This window comes from Muscardinus avellanarius (genome assembly GCF_963383645.1).
Source record: "Muscardinus avellanarius genome assembly, chromosome: 2".
Taxonomy (NCBI): Eukaryota; Metazoa; Chordata; class Mammalia; order Rodentia; family Gliridae; genus Muscardinus; species Muscardinus avellanarius.
The window spans coordinates 745,861-772,653 of NC_137787.1; the positions used below are offsets into that span (position 1 = coordinate 745,861).

General features: G+C 53.6%; 1 protein-coding gene across 3 annotated transcripts; it reads right to left on the reverse strand.

Annotated features, from left to right (window-relative positions):
- On the reverse strand, positions 1-25,552 carry PPP1R7 (protein phosphatase 1 regulatory subunit 7; the record flags this gene model as incomplete). Of its 3 annotated transcripts, none has more annotated exons than XM_080689652.1 (10): positions 1-177; positions 4,157-4,243; positions 8,474-8,578; positions 11,702-11,818; positions 13,713-13,875; positions 14,663-14,793; positions 16,069-16,134; positions 16,992-17,047; positions 22,295-22,423; positions 25,447-25,552. In XM_080689652.1, the coding sequence occupies 10 exons, from the start codon at positions 25,496-25,498 to the stop codon at positions 1-3; spliced, it is 1,083 nt and encodes a 360-aa protein (XP_080545778.1). The 3 variants fall into 3 exon arrangements, with proteins under 3 accessions (XP_080545778.1, XP_080545776.1, XP_080545777.1); XM_080689650.1 differs by having other exon boundaries at positions 22,289-22,423; positions 25,447-25,498; XM_080689651.1 differs by lacking the exon at positions 22,295-22,423 and having other exon boundaries at positions 25,447-25,498.
- Positions 25,553-26,793: the final 1,241 nt, after the last annotated feature.

Consider the following 26,793-nt stretch of genomic DNA (forward strand, 5'->3'; position numbering starts at 1 on the left):
TCAGAACCTGACGAACGTGGCGTCGATCTGCCGCACGGTGGGCAGAGCCAGCATCACCTTCCGCCGGTACTGCGGGTCCTTCTGCAGGGGGTTGCGCTCGAGGTACACCGTCTCCAGGCTGCGCGCGCCCTTCAGCTCGTCCAGGTCGCTCCAGCTCTCCAGGAGGTTGTCGTTCATCTGGGACACACGGGGAAACCGTCAGGGAACAGCCCTCCTGCCAGAGGTGCCCAGTGTTCCTGAGCACGGCAGGCCGCTGGGCTGCACCTCAAGGCGCCCAGCGCCCTGCTGCCTCCTGCCCACCTCTCAGCAGCACGTTTGGGTGCCATCTACCTGTCCACACTGAGCAGCGCCACATATCCACAGCAGGGCCCAAGCAAATCAGCACAGCAGACGGCTGGGCACACGGATGGCGACGGCCTCTGTGGGCCAGTGCACTGCCTCCTGGAACCCGCCGCCCTCTAATCACCTGGTGGCTGTTCCTGAGGGCAAGTCCCTGCCCCGGCTGTGTCGACCCGCCGACACCAGGGGTGGGGACACGGAGGCCTGAGCTGCAGGCTCTGGAGGATCAGGCTTTACAGTTCTGGCCCTGCCAAGGCCCGGAGGGCCACCTGGCTGCAAGGCTCGTCCTTCTCATGTCATGGCACTGAAGCAGCTGGTGCCAGCCTGGGTAGGATGTGCACGTGGCTCCTGTGCTGGGCAAATGTGCTGGACCACAAAGGCCACCTCGGTGGGAGCCAGCACGGGGCGCCTGGCAGGAAGCTCCTCCCACGGTGCCCCACGGCCCTGCCCGAGCCAGGGAGCCTGCCCAGGGAGGCTGCCTGGAGCCAGCGGAGAGGGATGGGGTGAGGACAGCCGGGGGAGGATGGCGAGGCAGCGTCGGCGGGGGCTTTGTGGGACAGTGGCTTTTCTCCCGTGAAAGGGGAGTAAAGCTGGATTTCATGTTTTTTATTTATTTTTATTTATTTTTATTTTTGGTGGAACTGGGGGCGGAACCCAGAGGCTTTCTACCTCCGGGCTACACTCCCAGACCCATTTTATATTTTATTTGGAAACAGGGTCTCACTAAGTTGCTGAGAGCCTCACTAAGTAGCTGAGGCTGGCTTCGAACCTGCGCGATCCTCCTGTCTCAGCCTCCCAAGCGTGGGGATTACAAGCGTGCGCCACCATACCTGGCTTGGATTTCATGTTTTAAAAGGCTCTCTGCAAGCTGGGAGTGCCCTGTGCTTGGGGGGCTGAGACAGGAGGACCACAGGTTCAAAGCCAGCCTCAGCTACTTAGGCTCTCAGCAACTTAGTGAGACCCTGTTTCCAAATAAAGTATAAAATAGGTCTGGGAGTGTAGCCCGGAGGTAGAAAGCCCCTGGGTTCCATCCCCAGAACCAAAAAAAAAAAAAAAAAAAAAAAAGGGCTCACTGCAAGCCGGGCGTGGTACAATGCTTGTACTACCAGCATCGGGAGGCTGAGACCGGAGGATCCCGGTTGGCAGACAGCCTCAGCTACTTAGTGAGGCCCTCTGCAACTCAGTGAGACCCTGTTTCAAAATAAAGAATAAAAAACAGGGCTGGAGGTATAGCTCGGAGGTAGACTGTCCCTGGGTTCCATTCCCAATACCATAAAAACACACACATAAATACATAAACAAAATAAAATAAAATTGGGCTGGGGATGTAGCTCAGAGGTATAATGACCCTGAGTGTACACACACACACACACACACACACACACACACACACACGGAAAAAAAAGGCTGGGAGTGTATCTCAAAAGTAGAATGCCACTGGCTTTAATCCTCAGCCCCACAAAACAAAAACAAAAAACAAAAGAAACAAAACAAGACACGGGAAGAATAAGTCAGTAGGGAAAGTCCATGAGAACACCAGTCATGAGCTCAGTGGGGCGGCGTGGAGTAGCGGGCGAGGTCGACTCCCAGGGCGAGGATACCGAGGACCAGTCGCACGGACACTGCAGACAGAGCCAGCTAAGCGACATGCTGCCATCACTCAGTGTGTCCACGCCTCACAGCAGAACGCTGAGCGCAAGAAGCAAAGGCAGAGGCAGCTGAAAACAGTATCTGGCTGTGAAAACGGCCCGCACTCGGGAGGCTGAGGCCAGAGGCCTCAGCAACTGCGGAGACCCTGTGTCAAAAGAAAATACAGGCCGCGCGTGGTGGGCACGCTTGTCATCCCAGCATTCGGGAGGCTGAGACAGGAGGATCGCGGTTCGCGGACAGCCTCAGCTACTTAGTGAGGCCCTCTGCAACTCAGTGAGACCCTGTTTCAAAACAAAGAATAAAAAATAAGGCAGGGGGTATAGCTCAGAGGATGAATGCCCCTGGATTCAATTCCCAGTACCACACACACACACACACACACACACACACACACACACACACGGGCTAGGGGCGTAGCTCAGAGTAGAATACCCCTGGGTTCAATCCCAGTAACCTTAAAAACAAAAGACAAAAAGACTTATTACTGTCTTCCAATTTCTTCCATAGGAGCTAAGTGTTAGGTGTTGGGAGCTAAGTGTTAGTTTCCCTAGGAGCTAAATGTAATTCAGACGTAACAGGAGCAGGGAAATGGGTTTGAGAGTTCATAGTCTGACCTTCCTTCCTGGAATGCAATTTCTTGTCTGTAAAATGGGCTGACGCCACGCGTTTCATCGAGGGTTGTACATGAGAAGTAGACTGATTACCACAGAGCGCTGTGTAAATTCTGGGGTTTTCTAAACTTCCCGTTTTCCTGGTGATCTAAGCCTGTGTTCCATGGGGTCAGGCACTCCCCACCCCAGGGACCGCCGCCAGCCCCCGCTGCCCTGCAGGCCCAGCTGGCCCCAGCTGTGGTCTCCCGCGCCACGCCCACACTGCTTACGACGGGGCCTGTCCAGGACCCGCTGCTTCAGTACCAGCTGGTGCCAAGACCTGCTCTCGAAATGTGTCAGGGCCCAGGTCCTTCTCCTTTGAATGCCTTCTGCTTGCTTAGGCTCCTGGGCGCCCCTGGCGTCTGGTTCTGGGCCAAGTCCTCAGCCCTCGCTCCCTCAGGTGGGCTGTACACGGGCCCACCTGGGCATGAGGCTTGTGGTCCCTGGCGGGGCCCCCTGGCCACCCACCACTCTGGTTCTGGTCTTCCCAGACGCACTGTGCACCACACCCTGCCACTACCCAAGACACAGTGCTCCGTTTGGTAGTACTGAGTACGAACTCAGGGGAATTCTACCTCTGAGAGACTCCGAGCCCTTTTGACTTTTATTTTGAAACAGGGAGGGTCTTGCTAAGTTGCTGGGCTGGCCCAGAGCCTCCTCCTGTCGCACGTTCCCAAGCCCTGGGATGCCAGGCACCTGCCATGCCCGGCCTCGACACAGTGCTCTTCATGGGGACGGGGCGCTTTCACGCAGGCCGCTTCTGCTCTAGGGAAGCCTGGGTGGCTTTTAGGATGGGAAGAGGAAAACACACAGGACACAACGGGGTCAAGTGCACAGGACCGAGGAGGAGTCCGGCTCTACAATCTACACACATCTGGCTCAGGCTGAATGCACGCGAGGGCAGCATCCCATGCTTGGCCACAGCGGTCGCGTGCCGTGATGCTGCAGGGTTGCTAGCCGGGGCCAAGCAAAGGCCTCCTGATGGTGCCTGGCCCTGGCGCTGTGCTCACGCCCAGCCATTTCAGAGTCCCTGTGACACCTTCCTACTGGCTCTGCAGAGCCTCTGCCAAGGCCACTCCCGACCTTGAGACAGAAACCCATCCAAGCGCCTCTTACTGTGCTAGGATGTTCCGTGCTGGGATGTTCTGAACGCACTCCCCCTCCACTGGGATGCAAAACCTCTGAGCCAAAGGACAGGCCCAGCCATCCTGTCCCCAGGGTTCTAAAATGTTCTCAGGCACTGCATCACCTGGGGTACTGTTAGGGGCAGACTCTTCGTCAAGGAGAAGTGGGGCCCGAGACTTAGCTCCTGACAAGCGCCCCAGTTACACAGGCAGCTGCTCTGTGGCATGCACCCTGGGGAGCAAGACCCCAGACCGCGCCGTGCAAAGCAGCAGGGACCCCTCCTCACCCGGCAGTCCAGTCAGCACCAGGCGTGCGAGTGGGAGGCCTTGTGTTATTCACGTGACAGCCCCTCAACGGGGCCAAAGCACCAGTCATCCCAGAATGAAACTTACCCAGAATTCTTGCAGTTCTGTTAAATGGCTGATATTTTCAATCTTTTTGATCCTATTTGATGCAATGTCCAACATCGTGAGTTTGTTCTAAAATAAGGAAATAAAAACGTTCCTGGATTACCACAGTTCAATAGCAATCGTGTGCGCACACACGAGGACGCCCAGGGCTGAGCTGCAGGGTGAGGACTCTGCACCCTCAGCTGGCCCAGCGCTGGCCGGCGGCCCCGCACGCTGGCTTCAGTGTTTCCATCAGAGCCCGAGGGGCCTCATCGGGCTTCCATTAGCCTCGGGGTCTGAAACTGGCTCTGCAGCCCCCAAGCCCCACCCACGTTCACCCAGGACTCCAGTGAGACCAAAGGTCCTGGTTGAAGCGCTGGCCCTGGGCTCTGAGATGGGCTTTGAAGAGGTAGAATTTTAACAACATGTATGTTGTTACCTACGCACACACACGTATGTATACGATAACAATGTATGTTATCCCTGTTACCACAAGGATGTGTCCAATACCCAGCAACCTTCCAAACAGAATCCCCCCCCGGTACTGGGGATTGGACACAGAGGTATTTTAATTTCCAAACTATACTTCAGCACTTTTACTTCTGAAACACGGTCTCACTAAGTTGCTGAGGCTGGCTTTGAACCTGAGATCCTCCCAAGTCCTGGTAGAGAATTCCTCTTTGTCAGGGCTGACCAGCCTGGGGCTAAGAGCGAGAAGCTGGCCAGGCACACAGTGGGGTGGGTGCAGTAGCCCCCAGCCCCAGCTCACGCTCCTGGCAGAGGGCCTCTGGCCCGGGCTGGAGTCTCCAGGGATATCCAGGAGGGCTGGGAGCGAGGAAAGACAGGTCTGCCTCCTGAGGGGTTCAGAGCTGACGCACACGGAGGCCCGGGTCCTGAGGAAGCCGGGCGGGACTACGGCTCCCAGAACACTTCGTGCTTTATGACCGTTTGCTCTAAGGACACTCATTTGAGGCTTTTTTTTTTTTTGGTGGTACTGAGAATTTAACCCAGAGGCATTCTACCTCCATCTATACCCACCAATTTTAACATGGTCTCGCTAGGTTGATTGGAGTCTCACTACTTGCTGAGGCTGCCCTCAAACCTGTGATCTTGTCTCAGCCTCCCAAGTCCTGGGATTACAAGTGCGCGCCACCATGCCCGGCTTACATTAGATGCTTTCTGACAGACCTCAGCCGAGCCTGGGGAATTGCTTTAAGGTCTACAGAACTTTCAGATTTACTGGAGCCGGCAGTGCAGCCCACAGCGACCCCTGTCTCCCACTCCTGGTGGAGGACGCTCGTCTTTTATTTTCCAATATATCCCTGGTATTGTGGTTCCAAATCCTCCCAATTCTTAAGGTGAAGTTAAAACCATATCTATGAAATAAAATCACACCCCAGAAACACACGTGAAGTGGCTAGCCTGCAGCTCTGCTGCTCCTCCCGGCCCGGGCCACTCCAGGGCCCAGGTGCCTCAAGGACACATCTTATCTTGACCAGCCATGCTGCTCCCAGAGCAACCGTGGCAGGCTCAGGGCCTCTAGAGCAAACGGGGCCGAGGAGAAGGCTTCAGGGGAGCTGGGGCAGCTCTCCCCAGCACTGTGTGCCTGCTCTCCAGTGTTCTGACATGCAAGCCGACCGAGCCTCCTGAAGCCCGAGCGCAGGCTGAGCGCTGGGGTGGGCGCTGGCTCAGGATTCAGTTACACTGTGAGACTTTCATGCTCTTCAGGAATTGAATGATGTTTTGAAAACTCATCCAAAAGCAAACCAATAATTGCTTTAAAAACAATGGATGAGCCGGTCGTGGTGGCGCACACTTGTCATCCCCGCACTTGGGAGGTGGAGACAGGAGGATCGCACGGGTTCGAAGCCAGCCGCGTGCTGGCTAAAGAGACCCTGTTTCCAAATAAAAAAGTATAAAAAATAGGTCTGGGAGTGTAGCCCGGAGGTAAAAGGGCTTCCAGGAACCCCAGTACCACAAAAAATAAAACAAAACAAAACAAAAAACAATGGATGAAGGCTGGGCGTGGTGGGCACACTTGTAATCCCCGCACTTGGGAGGTGGAGACAGGAGGATGGCATGGGTTCGAAGCCAGCCTCAGCTACTTAGGCTTTCAGCAACTTAGTGAGACCCTGTTTCCAAATAAAAGATAAAAAAAAAAAAAAAAAAAAAAAAAAAGGTCTGGGAGTATAGCCTGGAGGTAGAAAGTTTCTGGGTTCCACCCCCAGTACCACCAAAAATAAAAACAATGGATGAGCCGGGCATGGTGGCGCACGCTTGTCATCCCCGCACTTGGGAGGTGGAGACAGGAGGATTGCACAGGTTCGAAGCCAGCCGCGCTGGCTTAAGAGACCCTGTTTCCAAAAAAAAAAAAAAATATAAAAAATAGGTCTGGGAGTGTAGCTGGGAGGTAGAAGGGTTTCTAGGAACCCGAGCACCACCAAAATAAATAAATAAATAAATAAATAAATAAATATTAATTAATTAAAAAAAATAACAATCGATAGAGCCGTGTGTGGTGGTGCATGCTTGTAATCCCAGTACTTGGGAGGCTGAGACAAGAGGATCCCAGGTTCACGGCAAACTTCTGCAACTTAGTGAGGCTCCCTACAACTCAGTGAGACCCTGATTCAAAATAAAGAATAAAAAAATATGGCTGGAGCTGAAGCTCAGAAGTAGAATGCTCCAGGGTTCAATCTCCAAGACTAAAACAAAAACAAAAACCACAGAAACGAAGCCCGGCCAGAGCAGCATGGGCAGGGCGCAGCCTGGGTCAAGGCGCTGGCAGCCTGGGCGGCGCGTGGTCAGGGCCTGGTGTGACCACTCTGGACCCGAGCCCGAGAGCCGGGTCCTGAACGGCGCAAGGCAAGTGCTTCAGGACATCAGAGAGGTGGTAAGTGGTGCTGGGGCAGGGCCTTTGCCATTTGGGAAAAAGGGGTATTCCTCCCTACCTCCCACCACGAAAATAAAACTCAAGATCAATGGAGGGAGAAAACTTGGAGAAAATTAGATCTCTAGTTGAAAATAATCTGGAGAAGGGACTGGCACATTGGATCATGATCAATACTAGAACAACAATTATCTTTAGTGATACTGGTTTTTCCCGTTTTGTTTCAGAGACCCCGATGGCCCTGCCGCTAACCAAGGCCATGGTGGCACTCCTAGCTGGCGAGGTGGCACTCCTAGCTGGCGAGGTGGCACTCCTAGCTGGCGAGACTCGGCTTCTTCCCCGTTTCCTGGAGACTCGCTGGTGTTGGAGTTGTGGGGCAGAGGCCGTCTCCTGGTTGGCAGCATGGCGCTGGCTGCGGGGCGGGGACCCGCCAGCGAGGCTCTTTGGGAGGGACTGCTTGTGCCCCATCCAGCCCACAGCCTTCTGCGCAGCTCCGCCACCAGCTCAATCCAGGAACAGCTCAGCTCTCACTCCACACCACAGAATGAACTCTTGGCCACAGGATGGTTTTGTAAACTCTTAATGATTTTTGTACTGGAGATTAAACCCAGAAGCATTCTACCTTTGGGCTATACTCCCAGCCCTTTTTATTTTTAAACAGGGTCTTGCTAAATTGATGAGACTCTCACTAAATTGCTGAGGCTGGCCTCTAACCTGCAGTCCTCCTTCTTAGCCTCCCAAGTACTGGGATACAGGATACAGTGCCTGGCTATCACCTCTTAATTTGATTGCAAAGTTGAAGAAGGTGACTAAACTTTCCACAGGTACATTCTAACTTTTCCACAATTATCCACAGATATCAGTGACGTGCAATTAGCAATGAGGTGTTCCTCCAGATAACATTAACAGGTTAGAGTGGGTCTTGAGGCTGAGACACAAGGGCCACAGAAGCCACAATGAGAGAGATACTATGTTCACGGTAGCAAAAAAAGGACTCCTCTGGTTACATGTGCTGGCAATGAAACAAAACAGAAAAAAAACCCAGTAAAATTGAATGAGAGAAAGTATTTTATTTGTCTTGCAGCCTGTCCTGAGGAAAGCCGGGCACTGTGGCAGTGCGCAGGAGGCTCTTCCTGAGTGGGGATGGCGCAGGGGCACGGGCAGCCTTCCTTCAGAGCAGCTGGGAGCCACTGTTTGCCCCGCCCCGCCCCCAGGGCGGTAGGTTCAGTGGGAGGGGAGATGGGGTCTCCCCTCGCAGTGGGGGGGGGCAGGTGAAGTTCCATCAACTGTGGGAGGCCCAGCCCCAGGGCACACCCCAGTGAACGCTGCACCCTAGGGGCCGGCGCCCGCACACCCCAGCACAGCGGCTGTCCTCAGCCAGCTCTCAGGCGTGCTGCCCACCCCGCCCGCCGGCAGACCCCGGCTCTTACGTTGTTCTCCAGGCCCTCGATGACTTCGATGCCGTTGTGGCTGAGGTACAGCTCCCGCAGGTTCACCAGGCTCTGCAGCCCCTCCATCTTCGTCAGCCGGTTGCTCTGCAAGAGGGAGGCCAAGAGCGTCAGAGCGGAGGAGAGACAGTGTGTCAGGGGAGCTTCTCGTTACCTTCAGGAATCCTGAGAACAGGGCACAACATTGAAAACATGCTGGACTGGGGTGCGGGTAGAGAAAAGCAATTCCCAGTCTGTCACACTGGACTAAAATCCAGGCATGGAAGGTCAAGGTTTCTTTCATAAAGAACTCACAGTGAGACCCTGTTTCAAAATAAAGAACCAAAAATAGGGCTGGGGGTGTAGCTCCAACGTAGAATGCCCCTGGGTTCAATTCCCATTACCACAGGGAAAAAACAAAACAAAAAACCCTCACGTGTGTGTGTGTGTGTGTGTGTGTGTGTGTGTGTGTGTGTGTATCGAACCACCCAGGGGTCTACCTCTTAGGTATACACCAGCCCTATTTTATTCTGAAACAGGGTCTTAATAAGTTGCAGAAGGCCTCGCTACGCTGCTGAGGCTGGCCATGAATCTGTGATCCTGTCTCAGCCTCCCAAGTACTGAGATCACAGGCTTGTGCCCTCACTTTTTAAAATATGTACTTGAGGAAGGTTTACTTGAATTAACTCAATAATTCTTTTTTGGTGGTACTGGGGGTGGAACCCAGAGGCTTTCTACCTCCGAGATATACTCCCAGACCTATTTTATATTTTATTTGGAAACAGGGTCTCACTGAGTTGCTGAGAGCCTCACTAAGTAGCTGAGGCTGGCTTCGAACCTGTGTGATCCTCCTGTCTCAGCCTCCCAAGCGCAGGGATTACAAGTGCACGCCAACTCGCCTGGCTCTTTTTTTAAAATTTTGAAACAGAGTCTTGCTAAGTAGCTGAGGCTGGCTTCAAATCTGTGATGCTCCTGTCTCAGCCTCACGAGTACTGGGAGAAGAGGGATGTACCACCATGCCCAGCTAACTTCCTCTTTTTTTTTTTTTTTTTTTTTGTAGTACTGGGGTAGAACCCAGGGGCTTTTCTAAATCCGGGCTACACTCCAAACCTATTTTCTATTTTATTTGGAAACGGTCTAAGTTGCTGAGCGCCTCTCTAAGTAGCTGAGGCTGGCTTTGAACCTGTGCGATCCTCCTGTCTCAGCCTCCCAAGCGTGGGGATTATAAGTGTGTGCCACCATGCCTGGCTAGCTAACTTCTTTTTTAGAATTTTTTTTTTGGGTCTGGGGATGGAACCTAGGGGCATTTGACCTCTGAGCTACACCTCCTGCCCTATTTTTTATTCTTTATTTTGAAACTGGGTCTCACTGAGTTGCAGAGGGCCTCACTAAGTAACTGAGGCTGTCCGTGAACCGCGATCCTCCTGTCTCAGCCTCCTGAATGCTGGGATTACAAGCATGCGCCACCATGCCCGGCTTAGCTAACTTCTTTGCTGCGCGCTGGCTTAGGAGACCCTGTTTCCAAATAAAAATGTAAAAATAGGTCTGGGAGTGTAGCCCGGAGGTAGAAGGGCTTCCAGGAACCCCAGTACCACCAAAAAAAAAAAAAAAAAAAAAAAAAAAAAAAAAAAGTCTGCAAAACATCTGCCTTCCGTAGGGCGAGGGTGGCTTCTCGTGCCGTCCTGTGGTCAGCAGGCTGCACGCGAGCCCGTCCCTAGCACACGCAGCTCCACTTCCCTCAAAGGTCTGATGGCACTGGTTTGCTTCTGACATGAAGGCACCCTGAGAGTGAGCATCCTGAGTGCTGCCCAGCCCTCCACGCTCAGGCCCAGCAGGGTGTGCGCTGTCCTAGGAGGGCAAGTTCTCCCTTCTGCAGGGCTGAGGCCGAAACCCAGCTCCTTATCTAACTGATAATGGGAAAACAAACATGACCTCTAATGAAATTTTAGCCAGGCGTGGTAGTGCATACCTCTAAGGCAGGAGGACTGCAAGTTTGAGGCCAGCCCGGGCAATTTGACAAGACCCTGTCTCAAAGTTAAAAAAAAGGGTTGAGGGTGTGGGCAACGTAGAGCACCTGCCCAGCATGCGTGAGGCCTTGGGCTCAGTCCCCAGGATTGGGGTGGGGGGGTAAGAAAGAAAAATTAACTTTAAAAGTTGGGCGCGGTGGCACACACTTGCAACCCCAGCATTCGGGAGGCTGAGACCGGAGGATCACGGTTCATGGCCAGTCTCAGCCACTTAGTGAGGCCCTTTGCAACTCAGTGAGACCCTGCTTCAAAATAAAGACTACAGCCAGGCGTGGTTGCGCACGCTTGTAATCCCTGTACTTGGGAGGCTGAGACAGGAGGACCGCACAGGTTCGAAGCCAGCCTCAGCTACTTAGTGAGGCCCTCAGCAACTTAGTGAGACCCTGTTTCCAAATAAAATAGAAAATAGGTTTGGGAAATTCCACCCCCAGTACCACCAGGTAGAATATCTCTGGGTTCCATCCCCAGTACCAAAAAAAAAAAAAAAAAAATCTAGCTGGGCGGTTTAGCTGGCCGTGGTAGCATACACTTGTAATCAATCTACCTAGACCTGCTTCTAAATTTTTTTTTTTTGGTGGGTCTGGGGATGAAACGTTTCCCAGGGACATTCGGGTCTCACTGAGTTGCAGAGGGCCTCACTAAGTAGCTGAGGCTGTCTGCGAACCGTAATCCTCTGGTCTCAGCCTCCCAAATGCTGGGATTATAAGTGTGCGCCACCACGCTCGGCACTGCTTCTAAATTAAAAGAAAAACAAAAATAAGGCTGGAGATATAGCTCAGATGTAGAATGCCCTGGGTTCAATCCCCAGTGCTATACACATACAAAAATAAAACAAAACAAACAACTAAAAAAAACTAAGGTAGGCATGGTGGCGCATGCTTAGAGTCCAGTATTTGGGAGGTTAAGACTGGAGGATCGCAGGTTCAAAGCCAGACTCAGCAACTTAGTGAAGCTCTTGGTAACTTAGCGAGATACTGCTTCCAAATAAAAAATAAAATTGGTCTGGGGGTGTAGCCTGGAGGTGGAAAGTCCCCGAGTTCCACTCCTAGTACCATTAAAAAACCAAAAACACCAATCCTAGTGCAGTCTGTCTGTGCAGCCTCTGGCGTTTCGGCCCCTTCCTGACAGTCGAGCTGGGCGTGGGTGACATGTGGTTTTGCAGCTCTGGCCTCGGGTCTAGGGGAGAGGCTGGGGAGGGTCATACCTGCATACTGAGGACTGTCAGGTTGGTAAGAGCATCCAGGTTCTGGAGCTTGGTAATTTTGTTTTTTCCCAAAAACAAACTCTCCAGGTTGGTTAGCGCGTCGATGTTTTCAATCGCCTGTGAAGAGGGCAAACAGCGGTCAGCTGCGTGTGGAGTAGGCAGGGAGGCCGCGAGGCGGGCCAGATCTGTGATGTCAGGCCGTGCAGTCAACTGCTCGGGAGCTCTCGAGGGAGATCTACGGGACAGACGCGGGCAGCCTGGGCCTCACTCCCAGATCCCCCTCTGTGCTCCTCCTCACCGCGCCCATGCTCTCCCAGTCTGAGCCTCCAGGCGGGGAGCACACTGGGCTGTGTCACCTCCCACGTGCCTTCCTTCCGTATGACAGGCTGTTCAGTGACTCGATCTCAGCTCAGTGCTCGGAGAACAGCTATTTAGACATTTCAGCAGACGAAACCACCAGATGAAAATAGGGTAAGGAGATGCCGGCCAGCGCCGGCGTAGCTTGTCTTGTCTGCCACATGTGACTGGTGCCCTTAAATACAGTCTGTGAGCTTGTGGTAAGCTTCCTGGAAGCTCTGCACCGAGACATTTAAAATGCTGAGAGCCGGGCGTGGTGGTTCACACTTGTAATTCCAGTACTTGGGAGGCTGGACAGGAGGATCTCAGGTTCTAAGCTGGCCTCAGTAAGTTAGGGAGGCCCTCCCCAACTTAGTGAGACCCTGTTTCCAAATAAAATAAGGCTGTGGGTATAGTTCAGAGGCAAAATGCTCCTGGGTTCAATTCCCAGAGTCATAAAAACAAACAAATAAAATAAATAATACAAAAGCTGACATCTGGGCTGTTTTTTTTTTTTGGCACTGGGATTGAACCCAGTGGCATTCTTCCTCCAAGCTTTATCCTGGCCCTTTTATTTTTCACCTCGAAACAGGGTCTCAGTAGATTGCCGAGGCTTCCTCGATCCCGAGACCTTTCTGCCTCAGCCTCCCAAGTGCTGGGAGCACAGGTGTGCGCCACCACCCGCTCTGCCTAGCTCACTGCGCTGCTTCGCTCTCTGTGGCTCTTCAGTCTCTGCTGTCTGCTCGGGCATCGCCTGCCAGTGCCAGCCCTTGGTGACCCCAGGCCCCTCTCCATCAGGTGCCGGGCCTCTTCAGAGCGGTTAGGAGTTGGCTGGTAAAGGACTTGGCTCTGAGAACCCACACCAAGGTCTCCATTTTCCATCCTGCCTTCTGCTCTCCAGGTAAAATGGATCCTGGAGAACAGCAGGTCTAATCCTGCTAGGGGTTACAGCCCAGGGGAGGGAGGGCCGAGCCAGCGCAGCGTCCTGGGCATCTCTGCAGCAAAGCCCTTGCCAGCCAGAGGAAACCACCATGAGCTCAAAAGCCGCTTCCAGACTGGCGGGCTCGCCCTGCACACACACCTGGGATGGTCTGAAGTGGAGTCATGATCTGGGTGGAGAACAACTGAAACCTATGTGTGGAAGCTGACCAGACCACCAAGCTCGGACACATTCTTGTTTGTACTGATGTTCAGTTGGCATATTTTTATTTCTTTTTTATTATCATTATTCTGTGGTGCTAGGGATTGAATCAGGGACAGTCTGCCTCTGACCTATCTCCCTAACCCTATTTCATTTTTTTATCTTGAAACAGGGTCTAAGTTGCTGACAGCCTAAATGGCTGAGGCTGGCTTTGAACCTGCGATCCCCCAGTCTCAGCCTCCCACATCCTGGGATTATAGGCATGCACCACCATGCCTGGCTTCCAGCTTAAGTTTTGCTTTTGGTAATACTGAGGCTTGAACCCAGGGCCTTGCGCATGCTACGCATGCATTTTACCATTGAGCTACATTTACAATCCATGTTTTCCTTAAAAACAAAAACCCAGGTTCTGTAAAACCACAACCAGTAGAGAGCCATAAGAGGACTCCAGCCACGCACACCCCTGTGTCATCCTGCCGAGCCACACAGCCTGCTCAGACGCCCCCAAGACCACGTGGCGCTGCAGGCACCTACCCGGATGCGGTTGGATCCCAGCTCCAACATTTGTAGTTGATGTAAGTTGCTTAAATTCTCAATTTTATTGATTTTGTTGTTGACCAAGAAGAGTTTTTTCAGTCGTGTCAATTTGTCAATCCCTTCAATGTTTCTTAGCAGATTAAAAGAAATATCTAGAATCCTGGGAACAAGCAAAAATATTAAAAAAAAAAAAGACCATAGATTACAAAGGAGTCAGAATTTAATTAAGGGCGGCAGTCAACTGTGGAGACAGGATCTGAGCACGACTCTACCACCACCGGTCACACCCGTGATGTCACAGGGATCGTGAGGGTGCCCGGGGCCCGGAGAGTGCAGGGCAGCCTGGGGTCCTGGTACTATCTTCTAGGGTTGTATTTGGGGAAGAAACCGGGCTCTATTCATGCCTGTGCCTACAGAAGGACCGAGCAGCAGGCAGTGATATAGAATGGACCTGAGAAGAACTGAACCAAGACCAAAATGGTGCCGGGCATGGCGGCACATGCCTGTAATCCCAGTACTTCAGAGACTGAGATAAGAGAATTGCAGGTTTGAGGCAAGCCTTAGGAATTTAGTGAGGCCCTCAGCAACTTAGTGAAAACCTGTTTCAAAAAAACCAAAAAAAAACAAAACAAAAACAGGTAAAGGGGTGTAGTTTGGAGGCAGAATGCTCCTGGGTTCAATCCCCAGTATCCCTTCCCCTCCAAATAAAAAAACTAAAGAAAATTCTTCAAAGGGCAGAAGGACATTTGGATTAGGCTCCTCTTATCTCATCTCACTGTGGCCCTGAGTCGAGCCTGCCAGAGGCCGCTGTGTGCCCTCCCAGGGCCCCGGATGTGCAGGCGGAGACCTGGGATACAGCTGCAGGCTAGCGCCCTATGGCGAGGGCCAGGTGGGCAGGGCTCGTTCTGGAGAATGCCTCCCAGGTGCACTGGGGTCTCCCGACTCACTCCAGCTCTGTGAGCGTCTCCAGGTTCTCCATCTTCTTGATCTGGTTATCATACAGGTCCAGCTCTCGAAGGCCCCGCAGATCCTCCAGGTTCTCGATGCACTTAATTAAGTTCTGGCGGAGGCAGAGTGTCTGGTGGACAGGAAGGGGGCGGTCGATGTGGGCCCGGGGGGGACCAGCCTTCCCAGTGGATACTTCTCCTCACAGTTCCCTAGAAAGGCACTGACCTTTGTGAGGAGGGTGGACAAAGGCCAGAGGCTGGAACCGCCCTGCCTCACCGAGGACAGGCAGAAGTGCCTGCAGCCTCTTGCAGAGTGGACGGGACTCCCGGGCTGGAGTATGGGCCATGTCCTGGTGGAACAAAGCCCTCAGCTTCTATATTTTTTCTTTTTGTGGTACTGGGTATTGAATCCAGGGGCACCCTACCTCTGAGCTACATTCCAAGTCCTATTTTTTTCTCTGTGTGTGTGTATGTGTGTGTGTGTGGTACTGGGGGTGGAACCCAGGGGCTTTCTACCTCCCGGCTACACTCCCAGACCTATTTTATATTTTACTTGGAAACAGGGTCTCACTGAGTTGCTGAGAGCCTCACTAAGTACCTGAGGCTGGCTTCGAACCTGTGTGATCCTTCTTGTCTCGGCTTCTCAAGCGTGGGGATTACAAGCGTGCGCCACCACGCCCGGCTCCCAGTTCTATTTTTATGATTTATTTTGAGACAGGGTCTCAGTAAGTTGTGGGGGCCGCACTAAGTAGCTGACGCTGTCCTTGAACCTGCAATCCTCCTTTCTCAGCCTCCCAAGTACTAGGATTACAAGTATGTGCCACCACACTCGGCTCAGCTTCTATTTTGTGAAGCTAATTTTTATTTTTGGTGGTGCTGCTGGAGATTAGACCCAGGGCATATGCATGCCAGGCAAGCACTCTACCATGGAGCCTCACCCTCGCCCTTGAACGGCAGAGTTAAGTGGAGTGGGCCGAGACCGTGGGAGTGCTCATGGGAAAGGGCTCGGAGCCGAGGCATACTCGAGCTCTGGGCTGCCTCTCAGGTGCCTCGGCTGCTGCAAAGCACCAGGATATTGAGAATAGAGAGATGCACAAAGGGCCCAGGACAGGTCAGTACCTTCCACAGAATATACACACCCTCCAAGGGAGAGAGGCTCCGCAAACCACCAAGGTGCGAAGACAGGCCCTCTGCCTTCTCTCTCTTTTTTTGTGGTACGAGGGATTGAGCCCAAGGGCATTCTACCTCTGAGCTACACCCCCAGCCTTACTTTATTTTTAATTTGAAACAGGGTTTCACCAAGTTGGTAAGTCTCACTACTTGCTGGGGTTGTCCTGGAACCTGCGATCTCTGTTGCAGCCTCCCAAGAACTGAGATCGCAGGTATGCACCACCACACCCGCTTACCTTCACCTTCTTCAGCACTTCAAAGCCTTCGATCTTTCCAATGCGGTAGTGATTCAGATCAACATCCTGAAACACAGGAGAGACCCGGCTCAGCTGCAACAGAGTGCTTGAAGACACGCTTCCTGGAAGAGCCGCTCTCGGGCGGCTGCCAGCTGGGCTAGGGTGAGGTGAGGACTGCCGAGGCTGCGCCAGACGGGGCCTGAGGTTGACAGGCGGCAGTGCGCAGGCCGGGCTGCAGGGCTCTCTGGCTCAGCTCTGACCTACATTCGTTTATATAAAGCCGGCCCTCCCAATTGCTGGCACGCGGCGCCTTCTCTCCCCAGACACCTGAAGCATGGAACAGAAGCCAGGCTCCAGGGAGATGTGCTTGTGTCATGTCACCAGCACTGACCAGCTGTGGGCACGAGAAGACCTGAGAGAGGCTGGCCGCTTGCCAACTCCTGCAGCTGGCAGATGACGCTGCTCTTCAGAGGCTGGGGTGTGAGGACCCTACACTTGCACGGTAATCGCTAAACCCAAGTAATTTATGAGTCCAAATTATCTCACTCGCCATATAGTCCTCAACGGTTAAGCAGAAATGGAACTCCAATCACTGGCATTAAAAACAAGAACATAGCCGGGCGCGGTGGGCACGCTCGTCATTCCCGCACTTGGGAGGCGGAGACAGGAGGATCGCGCGGGTTCGAAGCCGGCCTAGGGCTTACGAGACCCTGTTTCCAAATAAAAATATAAAAATGGGTCTGGGAGTGTAGCCTGGAGGTAGAAGGGTTTCCACAAAAAACAAAACCCAAGAACAAAGGAAACGGCCCACCCAAGGGAGGCGTAGGTGACCACTGTGGGGAATCACTGCGCGCCGGCACCTTCGAGAAGGACGGCCAGGGCGGCCGTCACCATGCCCCCAGGCTGGGGCAGGCAGGGCTTACCTCCGCGTCTCGGTCCAGGTTAATGGTCTCCATGTCCACAGCCAGCTCATGCTCCTCTGAAACAAGAGAAGGGAGGACAAAGCTCACTCAGGACGCTGCCCTGGCTGCAGTCTGAGATGTGTGGGCACAGCACCAGCAGACGCAGAGGCCCCGGGCCTCCACGAGGGCTGCTCAAGCATTCCTGCCGGACCTGCCAGCAGAGGTCCACCGCTTCACCTCTGCCCCTGGACTTCCCACGGAGGGCAATGCAGTTTGAGACTGCTGGCAGAAAGGAGGGGTCTGCCTGAGCCCTGCTGCAGCGGGCGCCGTCCCGGGAGCCCCAGGGGCACGCTGGCAGCAGCTCTCCTGGACAGCCTTTCCCTTCTTGTTTGTGGTGAAAATCCAGGCCATTTGAATGCAAGCGTGCTGGGCGCATCGCTTGTTCTGGAAGCGTCCTTTATGCGTTGGAAGAGAGTCTGGTGTCTACAAGCGCTTTTCTCTGCAAAGAGCAAAGCAAAATGAAGCCCAGCTCGGCAGATAGGATCAAAGAGCCTCAATGAATAATTTAGCCGCACTTCTCACTGGAAGGCTGGCGACTGCTCCCAGCAGAGGAGCCACCGGGGTTTCCGGGCCTGTCCGCCCAGGTAGCGGGTGCGGGGAGCCCAGGCCTCACGGAGGCAGCCGCACTCCTCATTTCCTCAGCACTCAGACAGTCCAAAGGTGCTGGGGTGTGCAGACATGGCACACACCCTTAAGATGCTGGAGAGCAGGTTGGGCCGGCTCAATGTCTGCCTGGCAGGCCCTGTGGGTTTGGTCCTAAGCACCACCAAAAGAGAAAACAAAACACCCCCCAAACAAATAAACAAACAACACTTAAAGGAGTAATAGTAGCCGGGCGTGGTGGCGCACAGCATTCGGGAGGTTGAGACAGGAGGATCGCGGTTCGCGGTAAGCCTCAGCTACTTAGTGAGGCCCTCTGCAACTCAGTGAGACCCGGTTTCAAAATAAAGAATAAAAATAGGGCTGTGGGTGTCACTCAGAGGTAGAATGTCCCTGGGTTCCATCCCCAGCACCACCCACATAAAAAAGAGTAACAGTATTTCCTCCTTATTGCTAAATATTCAGCCACTTCGCATTTCCCCGTCTTGCAGGTTCTCCCCCAGTTACTTGAGTTAGGATCCAGATACGGTTGTATATGGTTACTGCGTGGTATTCTTCTTAAGCCCTTTTCCCCCTTGCAACTGTTTGTTGTCTGTCTTGCAGTTCTTCCCTGGTCTGGATTCTGACTCTATTTATTTATTGGTACTGAGGATGGAACCCAGAGGCATTCTACCTCTGAGCTACACCCCTAGCCTGATTTTATTTCTTATTTGGAATCAGGTTCTGGCTAGGATGATGTGAATCACACTACCTGCTGAGGTTGTCCTTGAACCTGCAATCTTCCTCTCCCAAGCATATGGATTACAGGCGTGTGCCACCACACTGGCTTATTTTTTATCTTTTAAATTTGTGCGGGTAGGGGTTAAACCCAAGGCTTTGCGCATGCCAGGCAAATGCTCTACCACTGAGTTACATCTCCTTATTTTATTTTGAGACAGTAGCCAAGGCTGGCTTTGAACCTGTGACCTTCCTGCCTCAGCCTACTGAGCAGCTGAGATGGCGAGGCTCTCGCTTCTCTTTCCTGTAACTGGCCATCGCTGCTTCAATTCTGCCTGAGCTTTCTCTGAGTGAACCGCAGGGTCGGGGAGGGGCTGTTCCAGCTCAGTCAGACTTGCGGTCCACAGTTCAGAGTCCTGCGTGGTCACCCAGCACAGGCCGCCCACCTCCTACTCAAAACGCCAGCTTAGGCTGGAGCCCAGGCACTAGCCTAGACCATCCTTCTGAATGTACCACGGTCATGGGTTTCTTTATTTTATTTTTGTGGGTCTGGGGATGGAACCCAGAGGCATTTGACCTCCGAGCTACACCCCCTGCCCTATTTTTTATTCTTTATTTTGAAACAGGGTCTCACTGAGTTGAGGAGGGCCTCACTAAGTAGCCGAGGCTGTCTGCGAACTGCGATCCTCTGGTCTCAGCCTCCCAAATGCTGGGATTACAAGCATGTGCCACCACGCCCGGTGCCTTAATTATTTATTAGCTATTTATACTTATACATTTTATTTTGAAATAGGGCCTCACTAAATTGCTGACGCTAGCCTGGAATCTGTGATCCTTCCAGCTCAGCCTCCAAAGTACTGGGATTACAGGTGTGTGCCACACACTTGGCTCATCTTTATTTTAAAATAGGGTCTTGCTCAGTTGCTGAGGCTGGCCTCAAACTTGTGATCCTCCTGTCTCAGCCTTGCAGGTACAGGGATTACAGGTGTGGCCCATGTTGCCTGGGTTTGTAATCACATTTTAAAAATAAGTTAGGGTGCCGGGCGTGGTGGCGCACGCTTGTAATCCTAGCATTCGGAAGGTTGAGACTGGAGGATCGCGGTTTGCGAACAGCCTCAGCTACTTAGTGATGCCCTTTACAACTCAGTGAGACTGTTACAAAATAATGAATGAAAAATAGGGCAGGGGGTGTAGCTCGGAGGTCGAATGCCCCTGGGTTCTATCTCCAGTACTGCAAAAATAAAAATAAATAAATAAAGATAAAAATAAGTTAGGAAAACCAGGTACAGTGGTGCATGTCTGTAATCCCAGTACTTGGGAGGCTGAGACAGAAGGATTGAAAATTCAAGGCCAGCCTGGGACTCGGTGAGATCCTGTCTCAAAAACAAATGAAAAGTAAGGGTGGGTAGCTCAGTGGCAGAGCTACCTAGCGCGCGAGAGGCCCCATGTCCAATTCCTAGTGCTGCCGAAACAAACCAACACTAAACTAAACCAAACCAGGGAAAACGGAAGGCAGGGGTGGGCACGTCGGAGCGTCTTGTGAGCTTAAGGCTTAGGTGAGCACAGGTAGGAGCAGTTCTCCCACGGCCTAGAAAGGCACGTTCCCAGAGAGCCTCGCATCAGAGTTGTGTGGAGGACACAGTGGGGGTGGGTGACCGGAGTCCCCGCCCAGGGCAGCCCCTGGTACAGGCTCCTCCCACTCGGCTGTCCTGAGCTAGAGCCCTGGACAGCGATCCTCAGGAAGACGCTGCTGGCTGGGGCGAGGGAGCGCCCCAACACCCAGGTCCTCCGCAGACACCGTCTCACAGAACAGATCTGAGTCTTCCTGTGACTGAGGCAGACAATGAGGACAGCACTTGCCCTTTACCACCCACGTCACTTCCAGAATAGCAACTCTGAGCTCCAAACGAAATGTGATGGGTGCTTTGGTGGCAATCTCCTTTTGCCTTAAGATCCAGTTGCCATAGTTACCAATCATCTTTGCTGGCACAGAGCACAGTCCTATTTTAAAGATTAGCTTTGTGTTTATAAATGTATTTTCCTAAGGGCAATGCATGATTGTGAGTACCTGAAAAATTCATACATTGCCTACAGATCTGGAGAGCTCAGAAGGCTGTAGTTCCTCTGACCATAGCGTTCACAGACTCTCAGCAACACTGAAATACTTCCGAAAGCAGAAAACCCCCCTACATATCCATATTTTTAAGCTATAAATAAAGAGTTAAAAATGCATCAACATTAGCCAGGCACGGTGGCGCACGCTTGTAATCTCCACGCTTGGGAGGCTCAGACAGGAGGACTGCAGGGGTTCGAAGCCAGCCTCAGCTACTTAGTGAGGCTCTCAGCAACTTAGTGAGACCCTGTTTCCAAATAAAAATGTAAAAAAAGGTCTGGGAGTATAGCCTGGAGGTAGAAAACCTCTGGGTTCCATCCCCAGTACCACCACCACAAAAAAAAAAAAAAAAAAAAAAAAGCATCAACATTTAGAAACTTGCTTTTTTTGGTGTGGTACTGGGGATGGAACCCAGGGACATTCTATATCCAAGCTATACCCCCATTCCTATTTTTTTATTCTTTATTTTGAAACAGGGTCTCACTAAGTTGCAAGAGGCCTCACTAAGTAGCTGAGGCTGGCTGTGATCTGTGATCCTTTTTTTTTTTTTTTGTACTGGAGTGAACCCAGGGGTGTATTACCTCTGAGCTATACCCTGAGCCCTTTTAATTTTTTATTTTGAAACAGAGTCTCAAAAAGTTGCTGAGGCTGGCCCTGAACATAGGATTATCCTGTTTCAGCCCCCCAAATACTGGGATTTCAGGAATGGGCCACTACGTCTGGCCCTATTTTTTATTTGGAAACAAACAGGGTCTTCCTAAGTTTCTGAGGGCCTTGCTACATTGCCAAGGTTGGTCTTGAACCTGTGATCCTCCTGTCTCAGCCTCCCAAGTCCTGGAATTATAGGTGTGTGCCACCACAACCAGTTGTACACTGGTTTTCTTTATTTTTCTTTTTTTTTTTGTGGTACTGGGGGGTGGAACTCAGGGGCTTTCTACCTCCAGGCTACACCCCAGCCCTATTTTATAATTTATTTGGAAACAGGGTCTCACTAAGTTGCTGAGAACCTAAGTAGTTGAGGCTGGCTTCAAATCTGTGCGATCCTCCTGTCTCAGTCTCCTAAGTGCCCGGATTACAAGCGTGCGCCACCATACCCCGTGCTGTACATTTTTTTTTCTAAGCAAACAAATGAAAAAGGTGTGAGCCGTCCCCGGGAAGAGTGAAAACTATCACAGAGTGCTATTTCCACATAAAACGACCTTCCTAACATCTATCCACTTAAAAGGATGATCTTCAGTACTATAAAATTGGCAACACAGGATGAGAAATGATGTAAAGAAATTAGATGTTACTTTTGCTTCAGTAGGATACAGAGGAGTAGAAGTCAGATCTCATGTTTGTTCAAATCTCACTTTCTGAACACAGAGTTAAAAAACCATTTTCTGATCCCAGCATTTGGGAGGCTGAGACTGGAGGATCACGGTTCACGGATAGCCTCAGCTACTTAGTGAGGCCCTCCGCAACTCAGTGAGACCCTGTTTCAAAATAAAGAATAAAAAATTGGGCAAGGGGTATAGCTCGAAGGTCAAATGCCTCTGGGTTCCATCCCCAGACCCACCAAAAACAAAACAAAACAAAACAAAAACATCTTCTGGTTTGTCCCCAAGACACACTGCCTGGGAATCTTAGTAGTGGTATCTGCCCTCAGTGGAGTTGGAGCCGACGCCTTTTGCAAACCCACAAGTGAGTCAGGCGGCCGCGGGGGCGTGCTACAGAGGCTGCTCCACATAGCAGGCCAGCCTGCCCAGCCCAGGGCCTGTGAGGGGCACAGAGGTCCTTCCCAGACCCACCACCCTCCATCCCTCCTGGCCTGGAGCTTCTCGGCCACCTGTACCTTCTGCGTCCTCCTCTCCCCGCTCCACTCCATCCTTCAGGCTCTGCTCGCTGAGGTCCGCCACCAGGCCACCGCTGTGCTTCTTTCCTTCCTCATCGCCAGATTCTTCAGATTCAACCCGCCTGTCAACTGAACCCACAGGCGTCAATAAGAACTCCTGTCCACGTCCACCGTGTCTGGGGACACTTAGCAGGCTGGCACCCAGCAAGACTGTTCAGAAGTGGCGGCTGGATCTCATGGTGAGCATCTGAGCGTCTCCCGTATCTGAGCACTCTCTGAGGCACACAGTGGCAAGGAAGTGGGAGGTGGAATGTGGAGGCCACGTGGCCGTGAGTGACACATTGTCCCTGCCGTTAAGGACTTGTGAAGAGTGAATCAGTCCAGGTTGTAAAAGAAATCAAGACCAACTCAAGCCAGACGGGGCAGGAAGGCACTCTAATGTGAAAGGAGAACGTACCAATAGCGCTAGCCCCACACTGGTTAGCGACGTGGAGTGCCACCGGGACGAGTGCTACTGACACCAGGCTTCTGAAGGCTGGTAAAGAAATAAATATATAGGAGTGATGTAACTTTTTTTTGGTGTGTGTGTGTGTGGTACTGGGGATTAAACCCACGGGCATTCTACCTTATCCTACAACCCCGGCCCAATTTTAGTTTTTATTTTGAAATAGGGTCTTGCTAAATTGCTGAGGCTGATCTTGAATCTGTGATCCTCCTGTCGCAGCCTCTCAAGTACTGGGCTTACAAGCGTGCTCTACCATGCCTGATTTGAGAAGTATTTGTTGAGCGGATGAGTAAGACAGTGACTAAGTGTGGCAGGCTGGTAAAAATTATTTGGCAAGGCTGTTCAATAATTATCTCCTTTATAACTTTATTTTATGATTTCTTTTGGAAGTCTGTCTGGAAGGCCCGAGGCACTAACAATTACTTGGAATTACCAAGGTCACAGAAAGCGTTTTTCCCCTAAGGCTTAATATACAAAGGAGCATGCTCTTTGAGGAGAAGGAAGTTCCACTGCATCTTTTTTTTTTTGCGGGTCTGGGGCTAGAACTCAGGGACATTCGACCTCCGAGCAACACCCCCTGCCCTACTTTTTATTCTTTATTTTGAAACCGGGTCTCACTGAGTTGCAGAGGGCCTCACTAAGTAGTTGAGGCTGTCCGCGAACCGCGATCCTCCAGTCTCAGCCTCCCAAGTGCTGGGATTGCAAGCGTGCGCCACCACGCCCGGCTTCCACTGCATCTTTGTATTAACTGCTGTGCCTGGCAAAGCACATACAGGAAAGGACCACTGGGCAAAACCCTTCTAGACTCTACCTCCCAAAGCTCTAGGCAAGCCTCTCTTCTGGACACGGCGGCTGCTTTGGCTCAGCTACTGCCTACCTGGGGCTGGGGCTCCTCCCTAAGTGCTCCTTAACCAGTGTCTCTGGGGCTTGCCCTGCCCTGCGAAGTCTACTCTCCACTGCCAGGGAATCTGATCTGTAGCTCCAAACATATTTCTGGAATACCCACGGTTCTCCCGCGTTCCCATCTGGCTGCTAGCGATGCAGCTTTGGCAAGTCATTCTTTCCCCAGCCTCAGTCTTCTCACCGGTAGGAGGCAGCTAGGGGAGTACCCACACCTCAGGGTGTTGCTGTCAGTATTAAATCAGCAAAGGCACGAGTGCAGTCAGCAGGTGCATGCCACGCAGGGGAATGTAATAAATGAGCTACCGCCAGCCTAGAGCACTCTGTGGTCCAGGCTCAGGGAGAGCAGGGTCTGCACACCTCCTAGGAGGGCAGCGGGGCATCAGAGAGCAGCCTGCAACCCTGATCTGGGTCAAAAGAAAAGGTCTGGAGCATGGGAGCCTGGGTCAGCATGCAAGAGAGTGACTGTGGGCTCTGAGGACAACGACTGGCGAGCAGGGGCAATGGTCAGGCCCGGAAGAGGAAGGTCTATGCTAGGGCAGTGGGGGCGGGGTTGAAGATTTGGAACTACCGAAGCACCAGAAGTTTCAGGGCTGGTGAGGACATGTGTGGGAGTAGAAAATATATTTGCCCTTTACCAAGAAATGGAAATATGGGAAGAGGGAGCAGCAGTGGGTTGGAAGAGAGGGAGACGGGAAGAGACACTTCTGCGCTTAGAAAGATTCAGCGATATCAAAGTCCAGGATCCTTAGTGTGACCCTCTCCCCATGGAGCTCCTCCACAACCTCCTCTGGCCAGCATTACTGCTCCATCACATATGGCCGTCACCCTTGGCCAAACTCTCTTCCACATCCCTTGGCCTTTGACTGGGTTTCCTTCTTTTGGTACAATATGTGATTCTCCTGCACCCCTAATCTACCCATCCTCAACCTGGTTACAGTCTAGTAATTCTTCAAGGTCCAGCTCAGAGACTAGTCACCTCTCCCAAACATGCCAGGCCTTCCATTCACACCTGCTCCCAGCCGGAGTCCCACTTCCCTAGCGCTGTTCACTGAGGCAGTGACTGCTCTTGTGAACTGTGTCCCATTCACCCGGCCAGTGGAGCCAAAAGCACTGAAACGCTCAAAGACACCACGCTCCAGCTGGGGTGTGTGTGCATGACTAAGTCTATACATATAGCTACGCATTTATACATGTGCATGTTTAATCTGTATGCACACATATAAATATACAACAGTATGACCCCAACAAAGTGGAAAAAGTTGAACTTAGTCACTTCAGGACTCTGACAGCCTGAAAAACAGGCATGGATTGCCTTTACTACGGAGTCAGCGTAGGTCCTGTCATCCCTGCACCACGACCCATTAGCTTTCCAGAGCTGACCCTTCTCCACCCACGCCGCGAGGACAGCGGCCCCCGCACCTCAGTTTCCCAGTTCACTGGGGGAGCACCGCCTCTTCCGGCCTGTCAATCTCGGAGGTTCGGCCTAGGCTCCCGCCGCCACCGCGTCCCCCACCCCGGGCTGAGCTCGCGCCGCATCCCCTTCGGTTCTGGCCATTCCTGGCCGCAGCCACCCTCGGACCGAGGTTCTCCGGGTCCGAGTCACCCCCGCTCTGCCCGGCCTGGTGGGCAGCTGTCAGCCCCGCGGCCGGGGCCACAGGCGGAAGCCGAGCTCCTCCGAGGCGAGGGGCCACGCCGGCCTGCCGCCCCGCCCGTCACCCCCCGGCCGCCCGCAGGGGCCGCTCACCCTCCATCATCTCCTGCGACTGTTGCTGCCCCGCGCCGCGCTCCGCCGCCATATTGGCTGCTCTTTCCCTTTCCGGAATCTGTGGCCTCAGGGATCTCAGCCAATCAGGGCTCCGGGTTCTGCCCCGGCCAGCCAATGAGGTCCGGGCGCAGCGGCTCCGCCGCCGCGCCTGCGTGGACGCAGCGCCTCATGGGAGCCGTAGTTCTCGCGTGCCCGGCCCGCCTCTCGCTGGGGTTCTAGGGGCGGAGTGGGGTCCGGGGCTAGCGGCTGGGGGGAAGCTGGCCGGCGTCTGGGCGGCGCTGCTCTGGGCACGCGGGCTCGCCGGTGTCCCCGTGCCTGCGTCGGAGGCTGGGAGGGCCGTGGCCGGTGGCTCGTGATCGCTGGCTTCGGGAACACGCTCTCGCTTCTGTCTACACGATGGTCCGGGCGACCAAGGCGACCAGCGTCTCTGGCGCCCGCGCGTGGATAAGCCCGTGGGAAAAGCCGCCTTCGGTGTACGCTGCAAGCCGGCGGGAGGGCCCCGGGCCGCTCCCAGCCCACGGGACGCCGCCGCCTCGTCCCCCCTTGCCTTGCGTCCTCAGGATTGAGGACGAGTTCGCCTCGGGTCACTCTGCTCGCCGCTCTCCCTCCAAGATCCCGCGGCCGGAGGAATCACTTCTGCCAAGCCGGGGGGGCCGGAGGTGCCCTTTTCTCTTTTGGCTCCTCCGAGGCGCCGTAGCAAGCGTCCGGTGCGTCCCTAGCAACCGCTCGCGCGGGCTGCGGGGCCTGGGCTCACCGGGTCCCGCCTACAGACACCGGTGGTTGGCTCCCAGGGTCCGCCAATCAGTGCGAGTCCCTCTGCGATTGGCCAGCGGGCTAGAGCGCGGACCGCTTCCTCCGCGGCGCCAAGTGGGATAGACGCTGAGACGCTCTCGGACCCTAGGTGAGAGGCTCGGTGCTGCGCTCGGTCTCCGAGGTCGTCTGGTCGTCCCGCCATCCTAGCGACGCGGCGCAGCCCCGCGCACTGGCCGAGGCGACCTCCCGCCCGCGCCCCCGCGGCCCGTTCGCGGTCGCCTCCCCAGGGCGCGGCGGCACAGGCTTGCCGTTTGCCCCGCGCGGGCGGCCTCGTAGTAGTGTGGCCCCAGGGCGGAGGCGGCCTCCGGCCCTGGCCTCGCTCGGGGCGCACCGTGCGCGCAGCCTTGGTGGGCAGGGCAGAGCCGAGCCCGCGCCCCCCAGTGCGTGGCGCGGGGGTGAGCCTCCGGGCGCCGGCTCAGGCCTCCCGACCCCCGTTGCACGTGCGCTTCGCCCCAACCCCCGCGTCGCTAGGTTTTCTTTTCCCGCGCGTGGGAGCGGCCCGAGCTGAACACC